The sequence below is a fragment of the Pinus tabuliformis genome, chromosome X, assembly GCF_031772625.1.
Source record: "Pinus tabuliformis cultivar Carrire ecotype Pingquan chromosome X, CPIR1, whole genome shotgun sequence".
Lineage (NCBI taxonomy): Eukaryota > Viridiplantae > Streptophyta > Pinopsida > Pinales > Pinaceae > Pinus > Pinus tabuliformis.
The window spans coordinates 614,634,435-614,646,425 of record NC_142308.1 but is presented as its reverse complement, the minus strand read 5'-3'; the positions used below and the strand labels follow the sequence as shown (position 1 = coordinate 614,646,425).

General features: G+C 33.0%; 1 protein-coding gene and 1 pseudogene across 2 annotated transcripts; both read right to left on the bottom strand.

Moving 5' to 3' along the window:
* Positions 1-5,323: 5,323 nt before the first annotated feature.
* LOC149141532 (zinc finger A20 and AN1 domain-containing stress-associated protein 1-like) lies at positions 5,324-5,883 on the bottom strand (annotated as a pseudogene).
* A 570-nt stretch (positions 5,884-6,453) lies between these two features.
* On the bottom strand, positions 6,454-7,465 carry LOC149141531 (uncharacterized). 2 transcript variants are annotated; one of them, XM_089452874.1, is made up of 4 exons: positions 7,370-7,465; positions 7,108-7,294; positions 6,931-6,997; positions 6,454-6,839 (listed from the first exon to the last, which is right to left on the bottom strand). In XM_089452874.1, the coding sequence occupies exons 2-4, from the start codon at positions 7,290-7,292 to the stop codon at positions 6,777-6,779; spliced, it is 315 nt and encodes a 104-aa protein (XP_089309000.1). In that variant the 5' UTR covers positions 7,293-7,294; positions 7,370-7,465; the 3' UTR covers positions 6,454-6,776. The 2 variants fall into 2 exon arrangements, with proteins under 2 accessions (XP_089309000.1, XP_089309001.1); XM_089452875.1 differs by lacking the exon at positions 7,370-7,465 and having other exon boundaries at positions 7,108-7,313.
* Between the last annotated feature and the right edge of the window lie 4,526 nt (positions 7,466-11,991).

Below are 11,991 nucleotides of genomic sequence, written 5' to 3'. Positions count from 1 at the left end.
ACTGAAATATGTTTACATATAGAATAAAAATAAACTAGCTCAGATGATGGTAGCTTATCTATGAGAATAGATGTGGCGGTTGCATGCCTTTTGAATTGTGTTACAATGAGGCTCAAGGACCCTATTATTATTGAAAAACAAGGGAAAACCATAAACAACCAAAACCCTAACCCTAGGAGATGGAATGCCAAGCGTTTGTGGGCCCTGTGGGGGTTAGTTGGATAGCCAACTTTGTGGGATCGTAACTTGCTCATATGATCTTTGTTTGACACATATGATACCTTGTTATAAATATCTCTCCGAGTAGTACAAAATTTGTGACAATCCCCCGCCTAAGGCTATGAGCTCATTGCGAACCTCAAAAAAAAGTTGTTTAGGGGGTCATAACAATTCTAGAAGCTCAAGACCCCTAAAAATGCTAAAAATAGTAAATTGTGCTATAAACAAGGAAACTAATGAAACCAACTAGAGGTCCAGGTAGAATAGGTGGGTGGCCACCCATATCCACTTGGATCACTCTCCAATTTTGGGATCTTTGTGATGTCTGGGTAGTTTCATTATGGGTTCCTAGAAGAGGGCTCTATCATTGACTTTAGTTCCTTCCTTTTTGCATGGTGGCTTTGATGGTTTTTTATATACCTTTCTATCCTTTGGGATGTGAAGATGGGTTTTGTTTATGATTTTTGCATAATTTGTTATGCAAGTTGTCTTGATTAGGGGCGTTTTCATTTTCTAGGATCACACTAGTCGTTGAGAGGTATATATGAACACATTTGATTGATCATGACTTTCTGACTTCCACAATGTGATCTCTGTTGGTAGTAACTGGTTGCTGATGAGCTTTGAAAGATGTAACAACTTTTGTTTAATGCAAATAAAAGTTTGTTGTTTTTTTCCTTTGAAAAAAAGACTTGACAATTTTGAACATTCTAAATTAAGCATTATTTATTATTTTCAATTATTTCCCAAATTCATAGTCTAAGGAGGCATCATTTTTGCATGGAAAATAATGGAAATTCCAACACAATTTTGATAAAATTTTGCGAAATCCGGATTACAATTGTTGAGCTTAAAAGTTTTAGGTTCCTTGGGGTTTTTAATGGTGTTGAATCCATTTCCAACATCAAAAACACAATTCAAACACTCATAATCTCAATTTTTTTGAAAATAGTAATGGCTAGGTTCTGGAAAATTTTAGTTGTCAAGAGAAATTGGCACCTCAGTGGACAACTTATTTTCCAAAAACCTTCTTTGAATAGATATTTCCATTAAATCAATCTTTAATTAACATCTTATACTATTTAATTATATTTGTCTAACTTCTCATATTTAATAACAGTTTAGATCTATCTCAACTCCGAATCTAACAAGCATTAATAGGGATCGAATCTCTTTCACACTAAAAGAGGTTTGCAACTCAACAGATTTGATCCCTCTAAACACTTAATAGATCTAAAATTAAGATGAATCTAAAAATCTAAATTAATTTCTATAACTATTCTAATATATTGTTAATAATATTATTATATATGACAATAGAAATACATCAAAAAATTTCAAAATTCAAATTTATCATTTACAACAATATTATGTTATGCGGTATATTGTAGTGCTTGTGGTATTGTTATCTTGCAGCCTAGATCCATCTTAACACTGGATCTACCAAGAGCCGAGAGGGATCAAATCTCTTGAGGTGCAAACCTATTTTTTGAGTGCAAAACTTGAGGAAAGGTTGGCACCTCTTGAGATTTGATCCCTCTCGGCACTTGATAGATCCGGCGTTAAGATGGATCTAAGCTGGTTTCAGTCGTGTGCGGTCATACAAAATTTGCCAAGCATCTGATTATTTTGATCATTTTAAATATGATAAATATGTCTAATATTAATTTGGTCAATTTAATTTAAAATTTTCTTAGTTACCTCAGTTTGTTGAGATGAAAGACACTGTTAGTAACTCGAATGATGAAAAATGATGAAATACAAATTTTGAGTGCAACGTGTCAATATAACAATTTTGATAGATAGAAAATGTGAATACTAAGAATATAGTTTATTACAAACAATATTCATTGCAATCAATGCGAAACTATTTTCTTCTAGTGTTTCTCTTATCACACCTATTAGTTTTTCCATTTTCTCATATTGATCAAATGAAAAGAGTAGTTTGAAGCATAGAACATTCAAATATTTAACTCGATTTACTGTAGTAAACAACTTACCAGGTCTCTGTTGCTCTCCAATATTAATAGTAGTTTTCTCCAAAGTCAGTCATTCTGAATTTGGAGTGTTAAACCCCAAATAATTTTCAATGGTAGTTATTTTCTATTACTGTGTTGGAATGCAAAGTAATTAACAATGTTGAATGATGGAAAATGGCAATAATAAGAATGTAGCCAATTATAAATAGTTTATAGTTTCAAGAAGCAAACATTTGGGGTAAGAAAACATTTTATATAGGATGAAAATTCAAGTATTGTATCTAATGTTGAATAATTTTTATGTGCTTACATTGAGAGAGAGTGTGTGTGTTTTGGGGTGAGAAGGAGAGACAAGGGGAGATAGAGATATATATGGGGGTTGGGGGAGGAAGGGGCCAGTGTGGGAACGGAAGAAGAGAGAGCAAAGACACGGAGGGAGGAAGATATATATATATATGGAGAAAGAAATGTTAGAGAGAGAAAGAAGGGGAAAGGGAGGGAGCGAGAGATAGATAGATAGATATAGAGAGAGTGTGTATGTTTAGGGGCTGAGATAGAGAGATAGAGAAGGAGAGACAATGGGAGATAGAGATATAGATGGAGGTAGAGATGTGCTTACACTGAAATCAATGCACATTATTAATCTAATTACTTTGAAATTAATGTACATCATACATCTTGTTGCATCAAATCAGAAATCAACCTCTACACTAAAATCAACGCATGTAGTGCAAACAATCAAATAGGATTAGAAATCAACATCTATATTGAAATCAATGCATCTAGTGAAAGAAATCAAATAGGATTAGAAATCAATATCTACACTAAAACCAATGCATCTAATGCAAGCAATCAAATATGAGTAGAAATCAACATCTATGTTGAAATCAATGCATCTAGTGTAAGGTATTAAATATGATTAGAAATCGACATCTACGCTGAAATCAATGCATCTAGTGCAAGCGATTAAATAGGATTAGAAATTAATATCTACACTGAAACCAATGCATCATGTGCAAGCAATCAAATAGGATTAGAAATTAATATCTACACTGAAACCAATGCATCTAATGCAAGCAATTGAATATGAATAGAAATCAACATGTACGTCGAAATTAATGCATCTCGTGTAAGCTATTAAATATGATTAGAAATCGACATCTACACTGAAATAAATGCATCTAGTGCAAGCGATCAAATAGTTTTAGAAATCAATATCTACACTAAAACCAATGCATCCCGTGCAAGCAATCAAATAGGAGTAGAAATCAACATCGACACTGAAATCAATGCATCTAGTGTAAGGAATTAAATAAAATTATAAATCGACATCTACACCGAAATCAATGCATATAGTGCATGTGATAAAATATGATTAGAAATCAACAACTACATTGAAATCAATACATCTATTTTAGTGAAAATATAAAATATTCATGACTTTCTAGATCTAACTTCTATGTCTGTATTTGTCTATGTGAGAATATTTCTTCTTCCCTCTCTCTCCACCTTCCATTCTCTGTCTATCTCCCTCCACATCTCCTTCTCTCTCTTCCCCTCCCTCTCTCCCCCGTCTCACTCTACCTGCCTCTCCCTAATTTTCTCGATCTTTCTCTTCTTTTCCCTCTCCCCCTGCCATCTATATTTATACCTCCCTCCATCTCTCCTTATTTGTCTCTCTATCTCAACCCCCTAAACACATGCCACAATCTCTTTCTCTCTCCCCATATTATATATCTATCTATCTCTCCCTCTTCCTTTCCCTCTCTATCTCTTCCCCTTCTCTCTCTCTGACTCTCCATCTCTCCCTTGCCACTCCCTCTCCACCTTTCTCTCTCTATGTCTTTCTCTCCCTTCCAACTCCATCTCTTTCTCCCCCTCTCTCTCAAGTCCTCTCTCTATTTTTCCTCTATCATTGTTAATCACTTTGCTTTCTCACTTCGCTTGGATCCTTGGTTTAGATGCATCTATTCTAGTCCTTTATAATATTATTTATATTATATAAATTTCACATATGTATATATAAAATTATTCTCATAAACCTCCATTTAATCTCTATGAAAATGTTGTTAGTAGTTGTGAGGATGGAGGGTTTGGATATACCTCAGAAGTAATTATAACCCCTTTTCTCTTAGATTTCATTAAAAAATGTTATAAAATAAAATTAAAATAAAATATTTTTATTTTGAAATAAGTTATTGTTTTTGGGTATGTGGTATTGATAAGCCATGGTATTGGCCCATGGTATTGTAACAATTAAAAGCCTAGATCCATAACATACTAATCAAAAGTCTAGATGGCCCATGGTATTGATAAACCATGGTAGTATCCCATGGTAATATAATTTTCTTCTTTCCTCTCCTTCTCTGTGGTATTGGCTCATGGTATTGTAAAAAACCTACTTAGAAGTTAATAATATACATGGTAAATATTCATGATTAAAAATCTTGTCATATCGTAAATATTAAGTTTTTATCCGCTTATTAATTAAATTTATAGACGGAACACATCTATATTAAGTGTTACAAATATATTGATTACATAAAATATAATGTTACAATATTATATGTTACCCAATATTTATAACTGCCCCCACCCTAATAAATAGTGGCAAGGGGTGGGGAAAAACACTAATTAAAATGTAATTTTATTAAATTTTACCTAATATCTCGGGTCAGACTTCACACTAAATATTACATTCTGCTCAACATTTCCCCTCACTCCTACTAATTTGATTGAGTTTATATTGAGTTTAACTTCCTACAAACGAAAACCCGCGAAATATAAATTCACTAAGTTATTATTATTACAGAAATCACACAACGGAAAACCTAAATGCCACGAAATTTACCTGTTATTACAGGATATGCACAATTGAATCCTCCTTCCTTTACCTAATTTTCTTTGTTATTCAATAAATAAACTAATCGATCTCTTTTTAAATTGTATATATATATCATTTTCAAAAAGATCGCATTGCATGCTTCATTGAGAATCCTGTTCCAGAGCAGAAATGGTGAGTGTGTCCTCCAACACTCTTTTCACGCTAAAAACACCATTTTGTAACATATTTCATGATTTTCTTAACGTTCTATCATTTATAATTTGAAAAGATGTAAATCTCGTCAAAGTTTGTCAATGTTGAAAGCCTCAGGGTTGGCCCTGGCGATTGCTTCACAACCAGCGGCCTTCAAATCGAAGGAGCAGCTGTGTCTCTTGGCATATCGATATGTGCCACAGAAAGTATTTTCGCGCTGACATTTAAACCCCGTTAGGCCCCACCCGTTCCCTGCATGAGAAAGAAAGACTGGTTAGGGGTTTCGGCAGGAGGCCGCGGAGAGGAAGAAGATGAACTCGCAGCCGCCAGCTGGATTGAGGAGGCTGAGGCTGAGGGTCCGGCTGTAGAAATTTGTGCACGGCTTTGCTGGACGAAAGCACCTGCTCCGCAAAGGGGGACGGCGGCCACCTACTCCATCGAAGAACCCGCGGCAAATGACTGCTCAACAGCATCCGTTGCAGGGGAAGGTTGTGCCTCCACCCTGAGATCCCTGTAACATTTGGAACACAGATTTCTTGTTGAAAAGCTCTCGAAAAAGCCGCAGTTGTTGCCGCGGAGAGTGTGACCTTGGGGAGATTGCTGGCACCTGATGCCGTTGGCATCTCTATTCCGATTTTCTTGATCCATCTTGTAATCACCTGATAACCGCCCTGCAACAATCTATGAACAGTGTTATTTGATTCTCCTCAAATTTCTTTAAGAAGAAATCAAAGGCTTCAAAATAGAGGCTCAAACTTTGGAATTACCGGTTAAGAATCTATTTTCTATTCTGACATCTCCAACCGTCAGATACACCTGATCATTGCGGGCAAATAGCCTATTTTATAGTACGAGTTCCATAATTCTAGAATGCCAAAGTTACCAATCAAAACAAATTAAATGTTACCCACGGGGAATACATCAATTAAAAAAACCTTAATACTATGCCAAAATTAGCAGTGGGCCCTCTTTGTACACTGTAAGAAAGTGGTTTCTAAATGCGGTACTAATACACACATTGGACAGTGGTTTGTAAATGTGGTACTAAAATTACCACACATTGAAACAGTGATTTCTAAATATGGTACTAAAAATACTACATCGAAAAATACATATGCACAATAATAGAAAAAGAAACCAGGCTGTGGATTTTGAAAACCATGGTATAAAAAATTGTAACTACATCCCTCGCAGAAATTTACAAATCCAAGAGGTTATTTTAAACGGGGATTTTAAAAAGAGATAGATTATCAAACCAGAAAGCATAAAATGAAAGATTTTCTTTTAAACCGAAATAAAAAATGAAAACGATAGCTGGTCAAACCAGAAAGCCATCCAACTACGGTAAACAAACTTCTTTATCCAGGCTTAAAACAGAGCATGGGGCTTTCCGATAGTTTCATGCCCTATTTAGTTCAGTGTCTTCCCAAAAATTCGTTAAAAGGTTCAGCGATTCCACGCAAGAATTCTGAAACATTAAAACTTTAAATGCCATTGAAGAATTCTGACGGAATTTCCATCTACTCCACAATTGAGTCATTTCATTCCATCGCGTGTGTCTGATTTAGAAGTTCGAGCTCGCGAATGGAAGGCGGAATCAGAGCCTGCAGCCGCAAGAAAATCACAGTGAAGATTTGTATATTTTAAATTAAGCGACGAGGAACCAAAAAATAATGCTAATAAACTATTTCTGACCATATAAACAAAAGGATTAGATCTCCCGCCACTGTCAAATCGTTTGACTCTGTGTTCCTTGACTAGCCTGCAAAAATAATTACATCAGCACCATGGAATTGGTATATCGTTCCATTTGACCTAATCTTGAACCCTAAAATGGTGAAAAATAAATACAAATATTCCGCATCCTCCTACATCCTCAGTGCTTTACTCGTATCAGGAGTGTCGCCACAGGCTTTTCGGACGCTTCTCTCAGAGCCGGTGGTTTGGTCGAGAAGAAAGTTTTGGATAGCAATGCTCCGAAGCTTCAGTCGACTTCCCACATCTTTCTTCTTCCTCTGCTTCGGTGCCTTCGCCATTTCCTCATGTAGACTCTCCATGCCTGCACCAGCAAAATTAGCCGTTCATACAATACACACTTGAAAGTTTACAGAACAGAGGGTTTGCTCTGGCATACCTCAGCCGACTAGAAGCAATACGGTTGTGAGCAGGAGCGCGTGACAGCAGATCGAGTGCCGACTCCCAAGATGCTCCTTTTAAACTCTGCACAGAGACAGCTCAAGGTATAAAAGACAGTACCGTATCAGTCGGGTGATCATTTATACATATTTATAGACGTGTATTTTCATTTTTTTAAATGGCACGATGAATTTTGGACCTAAGGAAAACAGAGTTGTTTTTAGTGGGGTTTTTTAGATTTTTGGTGATTGAATTGAGTGGAAAATTTTGAAGTGAATTCAGTGTTTTTGAAAATTTCTGGGGCATTTCGATTGCGCAAAATTACCCATCAAATTTTCTTGTGATTTCAATAAATTCCTATCAAATTTAAAAAACTTAACCAGAAAACCCACTATTAAAACTTCCAAAAAAAACCCACTATTAAAACTTCCAAAAAAAAATCGTACTAAACCCAACTCCAAGGAAAACGCGGAGTTGCCGGGCGTTTCTGGGTCATTTCTCGTCAATCTGAAAAATCAATTGATGAGACCATTGTTTTTGGTACGAGGGTTTAAGCATTGCCTACCCTGGTTTACGTGGTGACCATTGTTTGGTGTCCCGGTATGTCATATTTTTGGGAAGGAAAAAGGTATTTAATAGGCATTAAGGAGGGTCTCTGCCTCGTGGGAAAGTCGGGAGTCAGTAACCACTTTGTATTTTGGTCGGTAATACTGTCTGGTTTCTCGAAAGTATGATTGTGTATGTATGTGCCGGGTATATTTCTATTCTTATAAATTATTAGATTTTTAAGAATTTGCAATATATTTTTGAGTTTAGGTTCTTGTTCTTCAAAGTCCGGATCCATCCCTCAGAAATATTGTGTGAAAGTTTCTTGTTTAGAAACGTTTACCTAATACTTACTTTTCAATGTGATGGATACGAAAACATTACATTAAATTAAATTAATATAATATAATTAATATTATATATATATATATATATATATAAAATGTAATTTTGTTTAGTAAATGAGAAAACAGTCTATTACTTTTTATTGGGTTTATATTTAGAATAAAGTTTAATTTTGGGTTTGAAGAGTTAGCATTTTTAGAATAAAGGACAAGTAAATTAAGATGTTTCGATGGGGTGGCTCTGGAATTACTATATCAAAGATTTATACAATGTAATTTTGTTTAGTGAATGAGAAAATAGTTTATTTTCTATCTTAGGATGGAAACAATTTCATCTTTCTTATATTTTTAGAGGAGAAAAAAATTAGTAGATGGAAAAAGGGTTAATCTCATTTTTCTTTAACTTAAGTTTTTCAATATGAAAGATTAATTATTTATTTATTATTATTATTATTATTATTATTATTAGTATTATTAATTTAATATAAATTAATTTAATTATGTTAATAAATGTGTTTATTTTAGAATAGAGTTTTCACATTTTTAATTTAATTAATAGTAAGGCAGAGGATATTTAATTTTATAAAGTATTTTTAGTAATAACTATAAATATAGGGTTGAGATTTATTTCAAAAGTAGTTATGTTTTTTATTTTATTTTTCAATTTAATTAAAAGAAATTGTAAATTGTAAATTAAAATATTATATTATATTTAAAACATTTATATTAAGAAATGACTTATGATTTTTGGGCATGTGGTATTGATAAGCAATGGTATTGGCTCATGGTAATGTAACAAAGCCTATTCAAAAGTTAGAATCTCTATAGTAAAGTGGGATTGTATCTCCATGGTTAAGAATCTTGTTACATATTTTTTTAACGTATATATATTTAACTCATATATTAATTGTTTTCATAATTATTATTAATAATAATTTAAAATAAATTGAATTAATTATGTTAATACTTGTGTTTATTTTGGAATCGAGTTTCCACAATTTTAATTTAATTAATAGTTAGATAGTAGATATTTAACTTTATAAAATATTTGTAGTAATAATAAAAAATATAGGGTTGAGATTTATTTCAAAAGTAGTTATGTCAATTTTACTTTTAAATTTAATTAAAAAATTGTTGTAAAATTAAATTAAATTAAATTATATTATATTATGTTTAAAATATTTATATTAAGAAATGAGTTATGTGTTTTGGGGCATGTGTTAGAATCTCTTTGGTAAAGTGGGAGTGTATCTCCATGGTTAAGAATCTTGTTACATATTTTTCTTAACGTATGTATATTTAACTCATATATTAATTGTTTTAATAATTATTATTAATAATAATTTAAAATAAAGTTATAATTTAGTTAATTTTGTGATTTTCTAAATTTTGACCTTGTGAGATGCATCAACCATTTAAGTTATAAGGCATATCCACTCATAATTTATGTAGATTCTCTTTTATGGTATGTATTATGTAGATGTGTGAAATTACAACCAACCTATATCCATCTTAACTTCCGAGCTTTGGGAGGGATCAAAACTTTTCACTCTAAAAGAAGTTTGCATATAAAGATATTTCATCCCTTTACTGGCTTGATAGATCTAGAGTTAAGATGAATCTAGGCTGATTTAATTCCCCCCTTAAATAAGCTACATTCCACATGAATATAGTGGTCAATACCATGGGAAAATATATTTTTAGAGTATCTATATTTTCCATTCTATGATGATAGAAACAACTTCATCCTACCCATATTTGTAGAGGAGGAAAAATTACTGTAGGAGAAAAGTTTAATCAAATATTCATAAATATAGGGTTGAGATTAGGTTGAGATTTATTTCAAATGTAGTTATGTCCTTTTTACTTTTCAATTTAATCAAAAATTATTGTAAAATTAAATTAAATTAAATTAAATTATGTTTAAAATATTTGTATTAAGAAATGAGTTATGGTTTTTGGGCTTATGGTATTGATAAGCGATGGTATTGACCCATGGTAATGTAACAAAGCCTATTTAAAAGTTAGAATCTCTATGGTAAAGTCGGAGTGTATCTCTATGGGAAAGTGAGAGCGCATCTCCATGGTTAAGAATCTTGTTACATGTTTTTGTTTTTTTTAATTTATGTATATTTAACTCATATATTAATTGTTTTAATAACTAATAACTAATAATAATAATAATAATAATAATAATAATAATAATAATAATAATAATAATAATAATAATAATTGAAAATAAAATTATAATTTACTTAATTTTATGATTTTTTCATTTTGACCTTGTGAGATGTATCATGAGGTAAGTGTTTTGATACCTATCCACCAACCATTTAATTTATAGAGCTTATTGCGTAATAATTTATCTAAATTCTATTTTATGGCATGCATCTACATGATGTGTGAAATTACAATAAGACACATCTATTTTGTAATTTTTTTGATTTGTCTTTACAATCATTTAAAAAAACACCTTATTTTCCCTTCTCTTTTAAACATGGAGGTAAATTTTATTTTTATTTTTACCAACAAGTTACTAGGAATTTACGACTTACACCATACTGGTAGGCTAATATGGGCCAAGCCCAATATCAAACCTAGTGGTTGCCACTATAACACCAAAACATCATGGTAGGCTAATCTGGGCCAAGCCCAAGATCAAAGCGAGCGATTGTCACTATAACATGAAAACACCATGGGAGTTACCAAAGGTGACAATGAACATGATTTCGAGCATGTACCACAAAAGAGGATGTTGTCAGTATAGCACCAAAACACCATGGGAGCTACGAAAGGTGCAAGTGAATTTGATTTAGCGCATGTACCACAAAAGAAGAAGTATATAACCATTACGATCTAACCAATTTGTCTCAAACATTTAGGAGGTATTATGGAAGTTAACAAAGGTGCACCAGAAAGTGATTTCATGCAGATAACACAAAAGAGGAAGTATATAACCACAAAAGAGGAAGTATATAACCATTATGATTAAACCAATTTGTCTCAAACATTTAGGAGGGATTATGGAAGTTAAAAAAGGTGCACCTGAAAGTGATTTCATGCACATAACACAAACGAGGAAGTATATAACCATTACCATCAAACCAACTAGTCTCATTTACTAGGTATTATGGAAGTTACCAAATTTCATGCACGTACCACAAAGGAGGAAGTATATAACCATTACGATCAAACCAATTTGCCTCAAACTCATATGAGGGAGGAATTATATAACCATTACCATCAAACCAATTTGTCTCAAACTCATATGAGGGATTATCGAAGTTGTCTCAAACTAGGGATTATGGAAGCTACTAAAGGTGCGCGTGAAACCAACTTGTCTCAAACTAGGGATTATGGAAGTTACCAAAGGTGCACATGAAAGTGATTTCATGCACATACCACAAAAGAGGAAGTATATAACCATTACCATCAAACCAATTTGTCTCAAACTCATATGAGGGAGGAAGTATATAACCATTACCATCAAACCAATTTGTCTCAAACTCATATGAGGGAGGAAGTATATAACCATTACCATCAAACCAATTTGTCTCAAACTCATATGAGGGATTATCGAAGTTGTCTCAAACTAGGGATTATGGAAGTTACTATAGGTGCATGTGAAACCAACTTGTCTCAAACTAGTGATTACGGAAGTTACCAAAGGTGCACGTGAAAGTGATGTCATGTGCGTACCACAAAATGGGAAGTATATAACCATGACCAT

Bases quoted from the DNA above. Each gene is read 5' to 3' on its own strand.
- LOC149141531 (XM_089452874.1), bottom strand. From the start codon at position 7,292: ATGGAGAGTCTACATGAGGAAATGGCGAAGGCACCGAAGCAGAGGAAG. The intron at 6,998-7,107 runs GTAGGAGGATGC...TTATTTTTGCAG, and splicing joins ACGAGTAAAGCACTGAGGAT to GCTAGTCAAGGAACACAGAG. The intron at 6,840-6,930 runs GTCAGAAATAGT...TTGCGGCTGCAG, and splicing joins CTAATCCTTTTGTTTATATG to GCTCTGATTCCGCCTTCCAT.